This window comes from Epinephelus lanceolatus, chromosome 4 (genome assembly GCF_041903045.1).
Source record: "Epinephelus lanceolatus isolate andai-2023 chromosome 4, ASM4190304v1, whole genome shotgun sequence".
NCBI lineage: Eukaryota > Metazoa > Chordata > Actinopteri > Perciformes > Serranidae > Epinephelus > Epinephelus lanceolatus.
The window spans coordinates 1964753-1985390 of record NC_135737.1 but is presented as its reverse complement, the minus strand read 5'-3'; the positions used below and the strand labels follow the sequence as shown (position 1 = coordinate 1985390).

Here is a 20638-nt window from a genome sequence, read left to right as displayed (position 1 = left end):
GCTAGTGTAAGTGCATGGAGGTGTGGGGAAAATGGCTTGCTGACAACAATTTAGTGCTCAGGGAGCAGATGAGGTGGAGACAGTAATTTAGTGTGTCATGCTGGGGAAGGGGTTGGTGGGGAGAAAGTGGGTTGAGGTAGGCCACAAGGGCTGCTGGTAATGGCAGAGAAGCCTTTTGTGTCTCTCCAAGGCCGAGGGGAGCCCGGGCGGTGAGATAACATGTTTGACATCCTGGGTGTAGAGCAGGGGGCTCAGTGGAGAGAGGAAACAGACATGATGGGTGCAATCAAATGAAAAGAAAGCAGGCTTCTGAGGCTGAACCCTGAAAGACCTCTGTGAGTGTGGCAATAGCTGATCATCGTCTAATATTCCATATTCTAACTTTCCGTTTTTCAAATGTACCAAAATTTTACAAAGTAAAACTTCTACTGTTACCGATGCTGCTGCTCCTACCATTTAACAACAAGAACAGCTACCTCTACCAAAATATGTAACTCCCAGGTGCCCCAGTAGCTCATCAAGTAGAGTTGAGGCTGAGCTTGTATCGCAGTGGCCTGAGCCTGAGTTCACCATGGCCCTTTGCTGCATGTCATCCCCTTTCTCGCCCCTGTCTTTCCTGTCTATCTCTGTCACTGTCAATAAGGCAGAAATGCCTAAAAAGTAATCTAATAATAACAAAAATAATAATGATAATAATAATAATAATAATAATAATAATAGTAACTGCTATATTGTCATACAGCAATCTGTGCATCAAGGCCCTACAATATCCATTGTGTTTCCCACACAACTGTACAGGCCTGGCACTCCAGCATGCCAACAATGTGTGTCACCAGACCATATGTCCATAGGTTAACTTATATCGCAGCGGTGCCTGGATAGTGTGATGTGTGTGGTTGTGCTGCTGCCCTGGTCCTGCCTGATGCCTCCTGCTACTGCTGTTATCATTAGTCAAATTTTCTACTGTTATTATACACATGATTATTGGCACATACGTATACTATCAATATTAATATATACTTTGAACGTATTGTACCACAATAGCCATAATTATTATTGTAATATTATTACTTTCATTAATGTTGTTGTAAGCTACTGTCATTACTGTCTGTCCTGCATCTCTGTCTGTCTCTGTCTCTCTTTCTGTCTTATTCTGTCATACGGATTACTGTTAATTTATTATGTTGATCTGTTCTATATGACATCTATTGCACGTCTGTCCGTCCTGGAAAAGGGATCGCTCCTCAGTTGCTCTTCCTGAGGTTTCTACCATTTTTTCCCCCGTTAAAGGTTTTTTTTGGGGGGAGTTTTTCCTTATCCGCTGCAAGAATCCAAAGGACAGAGGGATGTCGTATGCTATAAAGCCCTGTGAGGCAAATTGTGATTTGTGATATTGGGCTTCATAAATAAAATTGATTGACTGAATTGATGTCACTGCAGACAGGCCAGACAGAGCAAGACAACCTGACAGAGTCAAAACTGTGCATGTTGTACAAACTGATCTACTATATGCCTCAAAACAGCCTTGCAAATAGCTCAGTTTATTGAGCATCCTGCGAAAATTGTTGCATCATCTGTACATTACAAAACATGCTTTTAGCTCAAGACATTGTTAGTCCACTTTTACGATTGAGATTTAAAAAAAATCAGAAATTGATTTAGCTGAAAAAATTAGATGTCTCTGATTTAAAAAAAATAAATAAATAAAAAAAATAATGGCGAAAAATGTAGTTTCTTCCAACACTAAGATAAAAATATTCACAAACGAAAAAACACTAATGGTCAGTGATAAGTAGTATTTAACTTTTGATTGAACACTAAATTAAAACCCTCGGCGCACACTGCAGCACAATCAAACAGATGTGCAACTCAGACCACCAGAAGTGTCTCTGACACCAGACTCAGAGCGGACTGGTGGAACTGGAAAATGCATATTAGGCCTACTAGTTACTACTTACGTTTTTCAAGTGATTTCCCAAATTTGTTGTTGAGTTGTGATATGCCAATTGCTTTTGGCAAATCTGGCATTCTGCTTTCTGGGGGTTGTCGGGGCATATTTTAAAGGGCAACCACACATCTGATGACCTCTTGGTCATGTCTGCCAGCTCCGAGTGCACTCGTTGTCAGTATCGGACTGGTGGGGGTTAGTGTTGTGTTTAAGGCCTCCCCCAAAAACAACGGAAAAAAAAAAGCGCAGAAGCTTCGAATTTCTTTTTTTCACAATCGAATCCTGTGCCATCGAACGAAGCTTCGAAGCTTCGAATTTTTTGGGGTCAGCCCTACTTATTTCATTGTACAGTTGTGACATCAGAGAACTAGCTGTGACAAGAGCCCTCTGCTGCATCGCCTCACACTGCAGCACCTCGGCCAAAACACTGCACATGAACACACTGAACTGACGGCTAACAAGCATGTATGTTCAGCGCCTGCATGAGAAGACATACCCCTCCATACCAGCAGACAGCGGTAGTCTATATCATCACTCAAAAAGGGAAACAGGAAGACCGCCTTGATGCTATTTAGCCAGTTAGCACATTAACAACTCACTGTCACCGCTTTGATTCAACATGCTGAATCAGCAAAAAAAAAAAGCCAACTAGCACTGACAAGGGCCAACACTGCAAGACACGCTGCACTGATGAGAGCGACAGACACTCACCAATGGCCCAACTTTGACTGATGGCCAACTGTCAGCTTGGTGTGTCAGGGCCTTTAGTGCATATGTGTATCCCACTGACTAGCTCGTCCCTGCCCCTCTGCACTGTGGATATTCTGATACTGTGGGGTCGATTCCCCTTTTGTAGACAATGTCAGCTCTGTTAGCACTGTTGCTGTTGTTGCAGTAGATGTCAGTGGTGAGTCCAGCCCAGCCCAGCAGACCTTGCAATTTGTTGTCATTCTCCAAACAGCAGAGCCACACCAGCGTTCACATCCCAGCAGTGGGGCAAAGGGCTGGTCACACTAGAATCAGCCTCTGCCCATATTAGCTCAGTATCCCATTCAGTTCAACTGAAGCCAGTGTAGTGAATTCAAGAAGGGGTGTTGTGCACAGTCAAACAATACAAACAGTTCTGCACTGTGAGTATTGTGCCATCATTTGCTGTAGCATACTGCATAATTATACTATAAACAGCAGCCTTGCTCTCATACACCTTTTTATAATCTATGATCACACGTCTCTATTTATTAATTGGTAAAAAAGTATAGCTCAAAAATCCTGTGACTTAGACAGTCACATTTTGTGAGACAGGAAATTTGCGAGTATAATATTGGTATGAACAGTTTGTTTGTTTGTTTGAACCTGAAAGGCAGAACAGTCACAGTACAATTCAACCAATACTTAGTCTGCTTCAGAAAAATAAGCACAGGAAGAAATTATTAATTTACATGGGACTAATATACAACCAAATGCATGCACAAAGACACGCCTATACTCTACATAAACACAGTAGGTAACACAACGTGCTCATTGTGAGTTAATCCACTCAGAAAAGCTAGAGAAGGCTTTGGCATCAAGTTGAACCAACGTGAAAGAAAGTCCCAGCTCACAGCACACAACACTTGAATGCAAAGCAAGACCATAAACACAAGACAAACAGTAAGTGCTCACAAAGACGTGACATGTCCACCATCACCTCCCTGGAGAAGAACCAGACATACAACAGTAGAAAGGCCCGTCCAAAATGGAGCTACACATCACAGGAGCCTTTGTTTACTGCTTTTACAGCCTAAACAGACCAAACTGCATTTTGAAGAGAAGGCCCCTGCATTCAGAGATGATTAATAACTATTGAGCATGTTTGGTTTCCTGATGCTCAGACACTGATAGGGAAGGCAGGCAGACAAAGAGGAGACACATTAAAGCTAGCCAGTAAGGTCAGTTTACTCCAGTCAACGACTTAAGTGGACAGCAATGGCCTTGTAATACAGTCTGGCCTTTCTTTCATAGCCTCCTTGAGCAGATACGGCAGGTACAGCCAGGAGGATGCAAGAGCTGTGTTCTAAGCAGTTTCCCTGTGTTGAGCTTCAAATGGAGGGCCTCATATCATGTTTCCATTAAAACAGTTTAGTCACAATGCAAAGATTCAGAGAATACAGCACAGTAGGCCTTGAAGGGTGGTGGCATGATTGCCAATGACCGGCTTTGTGTTTCTTTGACTTAATGATCCCAGCATGACAGAGTCACTGATCATGTTGGGCATTGTTAGTGTTGATGGGTTGGGAAAAAAACATCTTACATATTTGTGCTGCTGCATACAGTACAGACCTCTGGGGTTTGGCCCAGCATTTGATAAACATACCTTTCCATTGGCAATAAAATATTATTTACATATGAAGACAACCTACATTAAATTTAACTGCTTTGTGATCTGAATAACAATTCTACACCTTAAAGAGGAACATTTTTTTTTCAACCTGGGCCCTATTTTCTGATCTACTTTTGTCTAAATGAGTGATAGATGTTCAATATGTGACTTTTCTCCAGTACGAAGCTCGGGCGGACCTGCCTACAGCCCGTGAGTGCGCGCTATATTAAATAATAGGGCACTCAGACAGCGTCAAACAACGTCAAAATATGTCCACTAAAAGTGCATTTTTTTTAACACGGATAAGCTCGGATTGTTAGTATATTTTTCCAACAACATAGCGGAAAGGAGAAATGAACGTCTGTCTTTACCTTTAGCTGGAATCGGAAATATTTGTTGTGGCAAGTCAAAACACTTCCTCTGCCTGCTCCCTCTCTTTCTCCTCGTCCCTTCAAATAAATACAGGCGGTCAGCAAATTCAAATGGCTCATCCAGATCCAGTTGGTCAAAATCAGGTAAAAATTCAGCCATGACTACTCCAAACAGTCGCATTTGTAAGCTTGCTTCAGCGGTAACGTCCTGCAACAACTCATGTCTTGTGAGACCAGCTGCCGTAAAACACCACAGACTGTATAGTAAAACACCAAAGAAGAAGAAGAAGAAGAATCTTGCGAGATGTGAGATTTCAGAGCCAGACTTTCACTCTCTAAAGCCTGATTTATGGTCCTGCATTGAATCAACGACGTACCTACATCGTAGGGTACGTGGCTACGCAGGAGGCTCGTCGTACCCTCCGGCGTAGCCTGACGTGCACCTCCCAAAAAAATGTAACTACACATCGAGGCGACACAGACCCAGCGCAGACTGAGAGGGCTGTGATTGGTTTGCTTGGTAGCAATGCATTTCCGGTTCCGTATTTCCAGATTGCGCCATCCCCGCCATCTTTAAACATCTTCTGTTGCGATGTAGATGTTGCAGTATTAACATACTTTCTTCGACATCCAACAACTCCAACTCCAGCAAGATTCTCTCTCTCTCAGTCGCCATTGTTCACTGTGACCGGAATAGCCGGAAGCTAAACAAAGAATCAACTAGAGACAACGATAACCATTCAGGAAAGGAACGCAGCCCCCTACCGCTCTGGCGGTGAATTGCACCGCAACGAAATGGAGTGACAGAGAAGCTCGAAGGGTTCACAACGGCGTCACGGCAACGACGTAGGTACGTCGTAGGTATGCCACAGGACCATAAATCAGGCTTAAGTGTTTTGACTTGCCACAACAAACATGTCCGAATTTTTACCCGATTTTGACCAACCGGATCTGGATGAGCCATTTGGATTTGATGACCGCCCGTATTTATTTGAACACAGAGTACATGGACGTACACGGACACAGAACTCATTGAAACTGAAGAGCGGACGAGGAGAGAGAGGGAGCAGCAACAGGCAGAGGAACATGTCCAAATCCAGCTAAAGGTAAAGACAGACGTTCATTTCTCCTTTCCGTTATGTTGTCGGATAATTATACCAACAATCCAAGCCTATCTGTGTGAAAAAAAAAATGCACTTTTAGCGGATGTATTTTGACATTGTTTGACACTGTCCCGGTGCCTTATTATTTAATATAGCGTGCACTCACGGGCTGCAGGCAGGTCAGCCCTAGCTTCGTACTGGAGAAATGCCAAATATTGAACATCTTATCACTCATTTAGACAAATGTAAATTGGAAAATAGGGCCCAGGTTGAAAAAAAAACGTTAGTTCCCCTTTAAAAAAAACATTCTTCATTTTCCTGCCAGGAACTAAATGGTATACCCCTAAATACCCCTAAAAGATCAAAATGCCAATGAAAACAGGTTCATGAACACGAAAAAGCTCCTTAAAACAGGTATTATACTGGAACATTAATTATAATGTGACTTTGTAATTTGACTGCTCCTGAACTGTGGTTTATAGAGAACATTTCTGTATAGTATGACAGAAAAACAACTCTGTAAGTCTTTAAAAAAAAAAGGTTTCTTACTTGTAACAAAGAACTTCTTAGTGAAGGTGCAGCTGTCAAATGCTGCAATCTTCTCTTGTAGGCTCACAACAAGAATGCTGGAGGTGGGAGAACACAGTCCATTAACAGAAAGTAAACATCTGGTGTGGCATAAAATATGAGTCCTGAGTTTTTTGTGGGTTTTTTTAAGATCAGACATACTGTTTGTTGCAGTGAAGATCATAGATGGCCGTCTTAAACTGAATTGATTTGACCATTTCCCCTGTCCTCAGAGAATACAGGTCAGCGCAACAGTAGGGAGGGCTTGTCCTGAAAACAGAAAAACACATGCATAGCCAGGAGCTGAATTATTTATGCGGTCCTCAAATAACTATTGATAAAACTTCAGGAGTTCAGATCAGGATACAGACACTTATGATGAATGATAATTTAAACAGTTTCTGACACAACTACTGTCATTCTCTTTTCAAATTACAACTCCACATGAAAGTTACATAGTTTTTTACATTTCTATAAATAGAATTTCTACTATCCCATCACCACAAGCTTGATGTCTATTTTCATCTGCACCAGGCAAAAAGCCTGGATTGGATCATGCGCTTGGTCATGTGTGCATATGTGTGTGTGTGTGTATCCGTCGACAGCTAATCTCGCAAACTACTGGACCAATAAACCTCATACTTTGTGTAGCATTTATGACTGTATGCTCAAGGACCCCTCTTGGTTGTGGTGATTCACAGTTGTTGAAAAGCCTGTTTTACTGACTGTTTGATTTAGTCATTTGTTGTCATTGCCAACATGGCAGCAAATGCAGCCCTGGCATGTATTTCTTTTTCCAATAATTTTCAACTGTTCACTACAGTGTCATACCAGAGATATTGGATAAAGGAGATACCCCATCGTAGGCTTATCCAATGTTAAGAAAACTGTTACTCTTCCTGTCTCCTATGTGGGCGTGGTTAGCTCTCCCTCCAATCAGAGCCTGTTCTCCCTCAACCCAGAGGCTCTGTGTATGTCTGTGTATGCGGATTGAGAAGCAGGTGGAATGAAAATACATTCTTCCTATTACTGCAGCCTATTGCTGCACAAAGCTTGGGCATTTTTTATTTATTACTAGCGGTAAATAACTGTTTGTAAGCTAACTGTGATTTTACCGCCTGTTTATCAAGATCACAAGATCTCGCGAGAACTTGTTTTCTGAGACGGACAGGGCTCAAACAAAGTTAATTTTCTCTTGATCTGTGCGGATGAAAAATGCAGCTTTAATGTCAGAATGTTGGTAAGATGTGTGGCTTGTGGAAAACGAACCCAATATTTACTTTAGTGACTATAGGGCGAAAGAATTGACCATAAATTGTGATCACGTTCATTTTCCTCATTGACGATAATATATTCAGAGCTGCCGCAAGTCTCCTACGGGGGCGTGGTGCTGACGTCACTGAATCAGGAAGTGAGCTGAGTGGGGTATCTCGCTTTATCCAATATCTCTGGTCATACTAAGCAAGTGACTATGACATAACAAATTTATGCACATCTTTCAAATTTTATGAGACTATTTTCATAGTCTTTCATAAAAATGTAGAAAGAAAACATCAAACTGTCTGCCAATAAATTGCACATGAAGCCACATTTTATTTGAAATATCTCTATACACTCTAAAAAATAATTCAGCTGCTTAGTAAATATCACAATAATTAAAAGCTATAATATCTTAATAAAATCTCTAAATATCACTTAAGTGGTTGTTTGAGTTGGACATACCAAAATAAATGCCTAAAAATCCAACAGTCACTTTTTTCTTAAATGTAAATGTATTGTCTAAGTTTATTTCACAGAAAGAAATTAGTATTTGACTAACAAATTACATTTATCAGATATCCTTAATATTTTTTATATACTTTAATCAAAATATTTGCCGATGGAGTAATTGTACTGATCAGTTTCAAGAACTACAATTATTACTCATTCCAAATCAGTATTCTTCATCTCTAACAACAATTTAAGAAATTGAGTAAGTTACGCGCCTAACGTTATGATGTGGACGCCATTAACAGTCGCGCAAAGCGAACGTGCTCATGGGAAAGCTGCTTCTCCGTCTGCTCAATGTCTGGTAACAAGCAAGAGGACTGCGGCGGCCATTGACGGAACGAGTCATTTTTTTTCATCCTGGTAAGTAGCCAGCTTTCAAAAATTAAAATTAACCAGCAGTCAAACACTGAATCTGTCTGCATTTATACGCAACTTTATAAGCTGTAACATTTTGAATACTGTCGCAGCCATGCTGTCGTAACGTTGCAGGGTTTACCATTCAAACACGTAACAGACAGCGGCGACAGAGAAGATAGCTAGGGTCTGCTACACCTGATAGAGAAGTCTGTCTCAGCTTATACATGTTCTTCTTTTCATTCGACTAATGTGTTGTGTTAAACGGTTGCAGTAAGTGTGTTTTTCTCTGTCTTGTTTTGCTGTCGTTAATGGCCGCGCTTCTCTGTCTCCTCCTCGGTGTGTTTGACTACCGCAGAGCAGTCAGGCTGAAGCCACGTTTCCACTTGGTTTTGACCGCATTTCTTATTGTTTCAGCCACAGCTCGCATGTTGGGTCACTTAGCGAACTGTCAGTGTTTGTGTTCGTAACGTTAGCCTAACTGCCTATCTTAGTTTGTACTGATTCATATAGTTTGGTAAATTAATGCAAATTTAGCTACTGTTGAACAACCTCCCTCTGTACCTGCAGCACCTGCAGCAGAGGGAGGGCAGGAGGATGACTGTTTTCTGCACTCTTTCTAAACCTCACGCAGTATTTTGATATCAGAAATATTATCAATTTTACTGACTCAGATATTGAGTTTTTATTGTGATTTTGTTGTTAAAAACTTTGCTGTTGCTGCGCAAGAGATGATATTTGGTTACCGGTATATTTAAAATATAAATCTGCTCCAGTCCTGCTCTAAATTTAAATAATAAAAACTTAAAGAAAAAAAAAATCTAATTAAGAAATAAGAGTTATGCTGAAGAACAAAGGCAATAAGAGTTTGGATGAGAATAAAATCCTAATAATACCCACCTTTTAGTTTGGAGGGATGAGAAAATCATGGTTCATATCCCTTCACTATATGCCTTGTTTATCCAGTGTTATATTTTGGGGTTTCAGAATTTCAAATTCACAGAACTTTTCAATTATTAGTCTGCTTGTTCTATTAAGGCATTTTCTATTTCATAATTTGGATAAGTTGGACAGTCCTTATGTTTTGTTATATTTTGGGGGGAACACTTGATAATGGCTAGAGCAAGTAAAGTTGTTTTTTTTTTTTTCAAACATGTTAAATATTTTCAATATCTCTTTCACAGCACCACGACCGCTAATGGAGAGGAGGTGAACAAAGATAATGAAACAGAGAAGGTAAATGTCATACTTTAATTGTTCCAGGATGATAAAATGTGTAAACACTAAAAAAAGGATTCTAAGATATTTATTTGGTTTAATACAATTTCAGGAAAGCAGTGAATGACATGAGTAGCACCTGGATTTTGGCCATGTTTGATTGCATTGGACAGGGAGCAGTTACTAGTTACAAAAGTCTTGGACATAATACAAACTTTTACTAATTTTATATGTCTGATATATCTGAGCTGTCCCTTTCTACTAGTCTGTTAGTTCCCTATGGTACACTATTTATCATCCTTTTTTGGGTGCACATTTGTGGATTCATCAAAAGGAGCACTTCTAAAGCATTATCGAGTGGAACATGGAACCTTTAGTCATGGATATTCAGTACCCTGTCTTCATTTAAACTGTCCTTGCTCCTTTAAGACCTGGGTTAGCTTGCACGTACACTTGTTTAGATCCCACAGTTTGCAAGAAACTGAACAGTGTGAAGTGGTGCAATCTTTCAGATGTAAAATTTGTGACTCATTTTATCCTAATACCAAAGACTATTGTCAACATATTAATTCCCACTTGAAAAGACTTGAAACAATAGAATGTGCTTTTGATGGATGTGATTTCAAGACAAACATATATGGGACTTATGCGACACACAGAAGTAGGAAACACAAGTCCTATTCATGGAAAGATTTTAAGGCTGATGTGATTGAAAAACATCCCGTTCGTAATGAGAATGATATCGACTTTCCAATGTTGGAATTATATGGACATGTGGACATAGATACCACCTTAGAGTTGGAACTGGCAAAGGAGGTGATGAAGATTTACGTGAGCCGCAACCAAGATGGGTCAGCCGAGGAACCTACTGATGTAGGGATTGTGACTGAGGGCATCACTGTCCTCAGCAGCCTTGGAGATCTTAGCAGAGCCTGCTGCTATCTGTTGGGACTGACCTATGTCTTGGATCTGAGATACCCCAAGAATCTCAAATTCAGTTTTGAGGTATTCCAAAAAGTACTGCTGGAGCTTGATCCTGAAAACCTTTCAAACAAGGTTCAGAGACTGAAAAATTATCTGCGTATGTAGTTTTAGCAAGATGCTCTCCTTACTTGGGAATTGCCTTTTGGACTGTTGTTGTTTGCTGTTTACTTACTCTACATGATTGTAAAGTCTTCCTGTTCTGGGTTTGTTTCCGATACATGCATGGTGACTTAAAGGGTAATTAAGTAGTTATTTACAGTGGGGTTGTGTGATGTACTTGTGCATAGGACGTGTATTCCATACAGTAGGCCGCTGTCGGCATGTTCCCATTTTGGAGAAGCCAAGGGGAGGTGGACCAGAAATGCTAGGCTATATACAGCTATATATTAGGTCGGTCGCTAAAATGCATTTTAGCCACATAAACAAAGGCCATCTTACAAGAATCAGTTTTTGTTGAAGTGTACGTTATAATAAGAATATGTTTAGCTCGTTACCTTGACACCAGAAAGCATTTTTTTAAAGCACCAGTTGAATTGATTAGTCCCAGCTACCAGAGTACGTTGAGAAAAGGAGCAGTTTTAGCTTACTACCACGTGAGTCATTGTTTTATTGCTGTTAAACACCGAAGTCACAAAATAAATGGACTCTGGTGGCAGGGACAAAGTGATTCATGTTTTTAAATTCAGGTTCCTGTCTGGCAGCAACGTAACACAGCAAACAAATGTTTAGTATATCATTCACTTAAATTCTTTAAAGTGGGCCTTTTTTATTTGTCTAAAGTCTGTTTTAGAGGCTGGCGGACACGACTCGCAGCAGTATTTTGAATTTGAGTGCAGTAACCGTTCTGGCCACATTCTTACATACAGCGCCTTTAAATTAACCCATATTATGCATTATTTTGTTGTTGATTTTGGAGACCAGACTTGGTTGGTCAGTAATATTAATTTTGTTGTAAAATGTTATGTCTTCATAAGGCAACATAGATGTCTTGTTGTTTTGTCTTATTTCATGGGGATCACAACCATGATGATGACCTAGTTGCAGAAATAATTAACATGTAATACAAATGGCCAAACATCTTGTTGATGGCCTTGTTTGCTATGTAGTTAACAGAGACATCAGTGTTAAACAGAAACTGTTTTAGAAATGGTTAAAAACTCACTGTAGAATATTTAAATTGATAGATGGGCATTATTGTGCATTTCACACTAGTTTAAGGGACCTCTTAAAATGTCCACTGTTTTTATAGCATTGACATTGTGACATGTCATTTGCAAAGTAGACCAAGTGGAATTTAGACTTAATGGCATGTTTTATACTGGTCAAAGTTGACAATAAATGTTAAATTTCAGTTTTACTGTTCTCTTATGCTTTGTTTTTTTCTTTATCATTTGGTTTATATATATATATATGTTGACCACAAGTAAAGTATTCTAGAATAAAGAGTAAATAAAATGTAAAAATAAATAAATAAATGTAACTGATATATTAAGTAAATGTAATTGATATATGACTTAAATCCAGTAAAAACATTCAGTAAATATAGCACAGTTGTTTTGTTAAATTGAGTGTTATTTTCTGTTACATCTGCCTAGCATTTCAGTTATATCTAGTCATCATGTTTAGTGGTTTTGACTTAGAGTTACTATTACATGGACTATAATTATATCTACTCAATTTTATAAGTCATGGTACTAAATGTAGTTATACTGATCAACTTAAATTTTTCACTTGGATTTACTCAAGTCATAAAGTATATGTAAATGATTTCACAGCTTTTAAATTTACTCAATATTTTTCAGTGTAAAAATGTTACACCAATATAATTGAGTACACACTAGTTAGAGTTTTTAGAGTGTATTGTTTTTCTCAGCAGCTTTGTGGAGAATTCATGTGATATTTGTTTCCACCACATCACACTGGCCTACCCCTTCTGAGTGTCCACATAAGGCCCGTTTCCACCGCAGGAACTTCGGGGTAATTTTACGGGGCCGGGGCTGTTGGTGCGTGTCTCCACCGCAGGAACCACCCCCGAAGGACAGAGTTCCGGAACTTTTACAGGGGCTAAACAAGTCCCTGCCTCGGGGTAGGTACTCAGAACGGCCCCGAAAGACTCCTGGCTGGGGCTTGGGGATTACTTGGTGCTGATTGGATATACTCAAGGAGGGATGTGACGACAACAGAAAGCAACAAAATAGCCGGCATTTTTAAAACTCAGCAGATGAGGGTTAGCTGGTTCATATAGCTTCCGCCGCCATGTAAAAAAAAAACTTACTAAATGGCCCATGAAAAAAATATTTTTTCCGGCGGATATCTTAGTTACAACATGATTGAGCTGGCAAAGCAGTTTTGTGTTGCCGTGTGTGGTATTTATTCAGTTTTGGAAAATCACGATGTCTAGAAAGCATCAGCTGACAGGGACAGCTAACAGCAGCAGCAAAGCTAACATCAGGACGTCATCTGTTAAAAGCCTCCCGTTGTTGGATACAACATGAAACTACTCCAGTTAGCTCAATCATGTTGTAACTAAGACATCCGCTGGAAAAAAATTATTTTTTTCACGGGCCATTTAGTGAGTTATTACAGACACCGCTATCGGCTAACGGCGTCCCTACGTCGCCCCGGTCAAAATGGTCGTGCAACGATTACGTCACATCCAGAGCCCGTAACTTTACAGGAACCTTCCTCGTACTCCGCTCTCTCAGTGGAGACATGGCGGTTGAGAGGGCCGAGCAAGAGGACGTTCCTGTAGTAGTTCCTGCCCCTCAAACAGTACCAGGAACTTCTTCAGTGGAAATGGGCCTATAGTGAAAGAGAAGGGCATATGGGCAAATGCACCACATTTACAAGAAGCTTTTCTGTCAACACAGCAATCAAGAGGGTTACATAAGGGAAACTGTACTATGGTAGGAAGCAGCTGCTGGTAAAGGAAAATTCAGACATCAACCTTGATCAAGCAAGACTCTATGTAGTCTATGTAGCTGCTTGTGCATACTGAGTGCAGTCATATGCTTTATCAGTCTCAGCATGGCCAGTTTTTGGACAAACAGGAGGCACTGGTTGAATATGAACATTGCAACAAAGAAAAAAATATAATAAATTGTGTTTGTAAACACAATGGCTCAAAATCTGGAATGATTTTAAGTAAAGTTATGAACTAAAAAAGGGACATTACATTGTAAAAGAACAAAAAACAGCTGCACACTAGCATTTCAACCAACATGTCAATCTCCCAACCCATAACAAAGGCCACATACTGGACTTAATCCGCTGCACTGACATCACTCCCACTAACCTTGCTGTCACCGATTTCCCCATTTCTGACCACAAAGCTGTACTTTTTGACATTCACACCCAACTACACAAAGCCAAAGAACAACGGACCATCTCCTTTAGAAACATCAAACACATCAACACCACAGATCTCTCCACCCTGATCAGCTCCTACCCCAGCCCTCCCCCAGCCTCCTCCCCTGCTGACCTGGTGACTCATTATATCAACTTTCTCTCCTCGTCCCTCACCACCCTGGCTCCCCTGAAAACCCGCTCAGTTTCATTCACACACACTGCTCCCTGGTTCACCCCTGACCTCTTTCAGCACAAAGCCACAGGCCATCGACTGGCGCAACTGTACAAAAAGGCCGGACTCACTGTACACAGCCAAATGTATGCGGACCACCTTCACCACTACAAGAACACCCTCACCACTGCCAAATCTTCATACTACTCCAATCTCATCAACACTGGTATAGGTAACAACAGAGTCCTCTTCTCAACAGTCAGCCACATACTTCAGCCTCCTAAAACCCTCCCTCCAGACATCTCCACTGATCAGTGCACTGCCTACCTGGACTTCTTCAGCTCCAAAATCAACACCATTCACCAACAACTGGCCTCATCTTGCACCTCCTCAAATGATCCACCCTGGATGATCACCACTGGCCAACCTCTCATCAGCTCCCTCACCGACTTCACCCTGGCAACAGAACACACCATCTCTGAACTCATCCGTAAAGCCAAAACCACCACCTGTCAGCTTGATCCTCCTCCCACCTCCCTCGTCAAAGCCTGTCTGCCGTCCATTTCCCCCATGATCACCAACATAATTAACTCCTCCCTCACCACTGGTACTGTACCCCCCACTCCCAAACTGGCTGCCATCACACCCATTCTGAAAAAACCCGGTGCTGACCCAGCTGACCTTAACCTCTACCGGCCCATCTCCAACCTTCCCTTCATCTCCAAAACACTTGAAAGAGTGGTTGCCGCACAACTACAGTCCCACCTTGACACAAACAACCTCCACAAACCCTTCCAATCCAGTTTCCGTCCAAAACACAGCACTGAAACAGCCCTGGTCAAAATCACCAACGACCTCCTCCATGCAGCCGACTCCAGACTACTCACCATTCTCATCCTCCTGGACCTCAGCGCAGCACTCGACACCATCTCCCACCCACTACTCCTGGACCGCCTGGCTGGCACTGTCCATTCTGGACAGCACCCTCTCATTTGCACCTCATATTCAAAACATCACCCGGACTGCATTCTTCCACCTCTGCAACATCTCCAGACTCCGCCCATCACTGTCCCAATCCAGCACTGAAATCCTGGTTCACTTATTTGTCACATCCCGCATTGATTACTGCAATGCCCACCTCACCGGCCTCCCCACCAAACTCATCAACAGACTGCAAATCCCATCACATCACCCCTGTTCTCATCCAACTTCACTGGCTCCCTGTACAATACCGCACCCACTACAAAAACCTTTTCCTCACCTACAAAGCTCTCCACAATCTAGCCCCCACTTACCTCTGTGACCTCCTTCAGGAATACACCCCCTCCCGCACCCTCCGCTCAACCTCTGCTGGACTCCTCACCAACCCCACCTCACGCCTCAGTACCATGGGTGCCCAAGCACTCAGCTGCTCGGCACCCAGACTCTGGAACTCCCTCCCCCCAACACATAACACAGTCAGACTCCATCACATCATTCAAATCCCAACTCAAAACCCACCTGTTCAAACAGGCATATTCACTCTAACTGGACACTGTGCACTACACTTTTTTTTTATGTTGATGTTTTGTTTTAATGATGTCTTTTATCTCCTACGCTCTGGAGGGTGACCTTGGGTGACTTGAAAGGCGCCTCCAAATAAAATGTTGTATCATCATCATCATCATCATTATTATTATTATTATTATTATTATTATTATTATTTACTGCATATTAGATTGTCAAGATTAGGTTGATTTGATTACTTGATTAATGAGGAAAATCTGTTCCTAAAGACCAGAACCACTGCAAGACATGATTGGGATATAACACATTTAAACAGCGAAATCTGGACATTATTCAAATAGCGAGCTCAAATGGGAAGACTTTGATCCACTACAAGACACAGATGACCTCAACCATGTTGAATATTTCTGCAGCACACCATAGCCCCTTTCACACATGCACTGCAAACCTGAAATTATCAAGACATTAGCTGAAGGAGCTGTACTGTATGTGAAAACCCAAATGCCCCAATAAGTTAAATCGGACATTCAACAGACTTTATCCTGCCAACTCCCTGATACAAAGTCAATGGAATGTCCGATTGAGCCCATGTGTGAAAAGAGCATGTAACCGGCTAGAGAATTCACAGCAGGCAAGTGGGCGTGTCAACGTTTCTATCATGCAGCTTGTGCGAAACCGGAAGACACAAGGGTGAAGATGATGGGTCATTTATACAAAGAGGGCAATGAAAATGTTTAATTGGAGAGAGAATGAGATTCAGGAACTTCTGTCGGTGAGGGCTGAAGCCGAAGTTGTCAGACAAATTCAAGGGGTGGCAAGAGACTCCGTTTATGACCAAATTAAGAAACCAAGCCACGGTATAATCCACATCATGTCCTGCCTTCTGCATGCCTTCTTCCATATCACACCTAACCCATATGGAGTATTGCCAGTAGGGGAGACACAGGACACAGACAATTTCTTGTTATGTTAAGACAGTTTTTTTTCTAGATTTAGAGAAAATTAAGCCAAGATGTTTTCATAAGATTATTGGGAAAATGTAACCTTGATTGTTACAGGGCCACCTTGAGGTCACTGAATGTCATTTTGTGTGCCTGGATGGTGGTAGGAATTTGCAACACACCTGCTAATTTTGATGACCTTTGGTCTCATGAATTTTGCTGTACAGTTTTAGCTGTGAAAAATAAGAAGATATAAGAAGAAGGAGGAGATGAAAAATGAGAACAGAAACAGTATAGCCACGGCAGCAAGTGCCGGTGCTTGGAAACCTAACAAAATGATAGGGCCCACTAGTGAGTCTGGCTGACTGGACCCCTAATAACAATAAAACCAGCAGCCTTTTAAGCTTTAACTCCTAAACAAAGTTAACCTCTAAGCCACCTGTTCCAAATCAAGCTTTTGTGGCAGGCAATTTAAAATCAAATCAAATTTTATTTATATAGCACATTTCATACAAAGTAATATCAATGGGCTTTTACAGACAACATGTGTGAATAAAAACAAATGAAGTCTTGAGAGTAATTCATCCCCAGCCCACCCACACAGACATACCCAATCACATATCCCTGAGAGAGAGGGAGAGAGAGAGAGAGAGAGAGAGAGAGAGAGAGAGAGACTAACTATTCATAGGCCTGGGAGAACTGGTGACTTAATGCACCTTCAACAAATCTATTTTGGATCATGGGCACAGTTAGGAGACCAGTGTCTGTGTCTGGGTTCTGGGGGGTATGTAGGCTGTGAGCAGGTCAGAAATGGGTCAGGTCAGAAATGTATTGAGGAGTAGGACCATTAAAGTGCTTTGTAAACAGTGAGGAATATTTTGAAATCAATTCTGTATTTCAATGGAAGCCAGTGAAGTGTTTTGAGTATGGGAGTAATATGTTCAGTTTTTCTAGTCCCAGTGAGTACTCTGTCTGCAGCATTTTGAATAGTTGGAGCCGTCCCACAGTCTTTTTAGGGAGTCCGGCAAGAAGGGCGTTACGGCAATCTAGTCTGAAGGAGATGAAAGCATGAACCAGTTTTTCAGCATCTGACTGAGACAGCATGGATCTAACTTTGGAAATGTTTTTTAGGTGGTAAAATACTGTCCTTGTCATACTTGTAATATGGCTTGTTAAGTTGAGTTCTGGATCCATAACAACACCTAGATTTCTGACCTGCTCACTGGCTCACAGTGAAATCAGTTTAGAACTGATCTCTTCCCTCTGATGTTTGGCGCCTACCACAGGAATCTCAGTTTTGTCTTTGTTTGATTGTAGTTTTTTGGTCATCCAATCCATCCGTCTGTTAATGTAACTGATGCAGTTAACCAGGTCATTTATGGGACTGAGGTTATTATGAGAAAGTGAAACATATAATTGTGTATCATCTGCATATGAATGGTAAGATACATTGTGTTTCTGTATGAGGGTGGAAGCACATAGAGGTTAAACAGTCTGCTGACTCTTTTAGATGACTACGACAACATTTCGGCTGGCACATGAACAGACACAGTGACTCAGATGATAGTAAAAGTAATAAAAATAGGACAAGAATAACCCGATGACATCAAACATGTCGTGAAAGACGACCGGGGATAATTGGTGAGTACCATCGTGTAGTGTGCCATGTCTGTCGGCCAAGTCACGGCACGATTTTATGACTCCACAATCGTGTAATGTGACATAGTGACTTTCAGAACGGGCAGAAAAGTCGTGTAGTGTGTACCAGGCATAATGCAAGTCCTGAGTCTGACCTGTCTGCCAGCGAGTCCTCCTCCACCTTTTTTTTAGACTCCTTCTTTCAGACTGATAGGTTTAATGTTATCTCCGTTATTAGAACCAAAAGACAGCCATTGCTGTTTCGGAGCTGAAGGACCAGCGTTCTAAAAGTAACGTAAGTAACTGATGGCTTGTTTGAAAATGTACTCAAGTATTTAATTACTCAAACAGCAAACTAACGCGTTACTGCAAAAAGTAATCAAAGTACTCTAACGCGTTATTTTGTAACGCATTATATCCAACTCTGCTACTAAACAACAGTAACGACAAAAAGACCACAACATGACTGCAGCCCTGGAACTCGCTGAGATCAAGACAATGTTTGCTGAACTTAAAGCAGACTTATACTGAGAAGCTGAAATCAGAAATGAAGTCACTCTGTGATGAAATAAAGCATGGATTTGAGCAACTGGAAGAGAAAGTGACGATACTGAATGAAACAGTTAAAAATCTTGACAGCAGACTGGAGGACGCTGAATCTTGGATAAGCACAGCAGAGGACCGCAGCGATGTTGCAGAGAAATTGTTATCATTCATTCTACAAAGTAATCAGTATTGACAAGACAAATATCAAGACTTGGGAAATAGAGATGCAACAACTTGAGAATATATGGAGTGACAGAGGAAGCTGAGAGCGGAGACATGCTCAAAATCATTAATCCATTTATTAAAGGACTTTTAAATCTGCCTCCTAAGTTCAATTTGGGGATAGAAAGAGCCCACAGGTCACACCAGAAGAAAGTAACTTACCCTACCGACCCTCCAAGATCAATTGTTGTGAGATTCTCCAACTTTCAAACTAAGGAAAGTGTCTTACACAGAGCATGGAGAAAGAAGAAAATCCCGTGCAGAGAGAAGCAGATTTTTTCGATCATGACCACTCCACTGCATTGCAGAACACAAAGAAAGAATATATTGAGATTAAAAAACAACTGAGACAGAATTTCAGTCCAATTCACTCGACCCAAGCAAGCTGAAAGTTTTCCTCGCGGTGGGAGCAGTGGTGTTTAACTCAGCCTGGGAAGCTGCAGATGGCCTGGATATGGAATAAACTGCAAAGTGTCTGAAGCAGAACTGGTCCGAAAAGAACTGCATGGACTGGGCCAATCAGTTCTGTGGGACATAAGGTCCATGCCTGAACTGAAGCGTCCTATTATTAAGAACATTGCAGGTCTCTTTAGGAGGGAACGATCCTAAACCGAGATCTTCTATAAACTGACAGACTGGTATTCATGCTCACTCTCTCTCACACAGACACACAAGCGCAGACACGCAGATGCACACACGTGTTTACTAACTCATCCGACTTTTAGTAACAGGCATATTATTTCTCTTAAAATCAGGGACTGCACAAAGGCAATGATTGCTCTATTTTTCCAATATAAGGATGAGGTACAAGTTTAGGAAGAGACAGCCTGTATTATTTTGCTTCTTATTTTTCTGTTCATGTGTTTTGTTTTTTTTGTTGGTCTCATCTCTACGGTTGTCTTTCCAATTTGACTCAGAAAAGGAGGTCACTAGAAGTATTAGAAGGAGAAGAAGTAGATATTGGTTTGGTAATTTTATCCAATATTTTTGTTTTATTAGCACATTACTAGATGTAGAAATAAGGGCACACATTGAAGATTAAAGGGAATTTCACAAGTGCTCTCTCTTGGTTATGAGGATGCTTGCATCTACTTTGTATTGTTTGATGGTGATCTTAATGCCATTGTCACTTCCCCTTAAATTGGAAAAGAAAAAAAAGTTTGAAACACTTAACTATATGCAAACACTGCATCAAGCTGCTTTTAAGACCTGGCAGCTCCGGGTCATCACTAAAGACCCTGGCATCCATGCAAGGGTACAAGCATGGGAGACTGAGGACAGCTACCCTACACATTTGGTAGCGCAATTGGAAGTCAGATTTTTCCTTTTTATTAATCTTGTGTATTTTTGTTGTTTTTTCAGAAGGTATGAGGATATATGTAATTTTTTTCTACAAAATGGGTACTTAAATGTGTTTATTTGGGTTTACAAGGCCCACAGGATACATTATTGAAAGAAAAGGTACATGAGGGACACAGGGATAAGTATTTCAAAACAGATCATATTACGTGGTAGTGTATGAATATTACTATAATTTCACTTAACGTCAATGGTCTGAACAAGCCAATTGAGAGGAGTAAAGTGTTGGCAC

The 20638-nt window shown here is 41.1% G+C and overlaps 1 protein-coding gene across 8 annotated transcripts in view; it reads right to left on the bottom strand.

The window, feature by feature from the left end:
• The window catches only part of bcas3 (BCAS3 microtubule associated cell migration factor), an 877760-nt gene that overhangs the window by 745545 nt on the left and 111577 nt on the right, over positions 1–20638 (bottom strand). For all 8 annotated transcript variants that reach the window (XM_078166843.1, XM_078166844.1, XM_078166849.1 and 5 more), the window contains exons 8-9: positions 6511–6618; positions 6331–6407 (exon numbers count right to left, since the gene is read on the bottom strand). In XM_078166843.1, coding sequence (XP_078022969.1) covers positions 6331–6407; positions 6511–6618 — 185 coding nt within the window. The remainder of the gene's footprint in view (positions 1–6330; positions 6408–6510; positions 6619–20638) is intronic.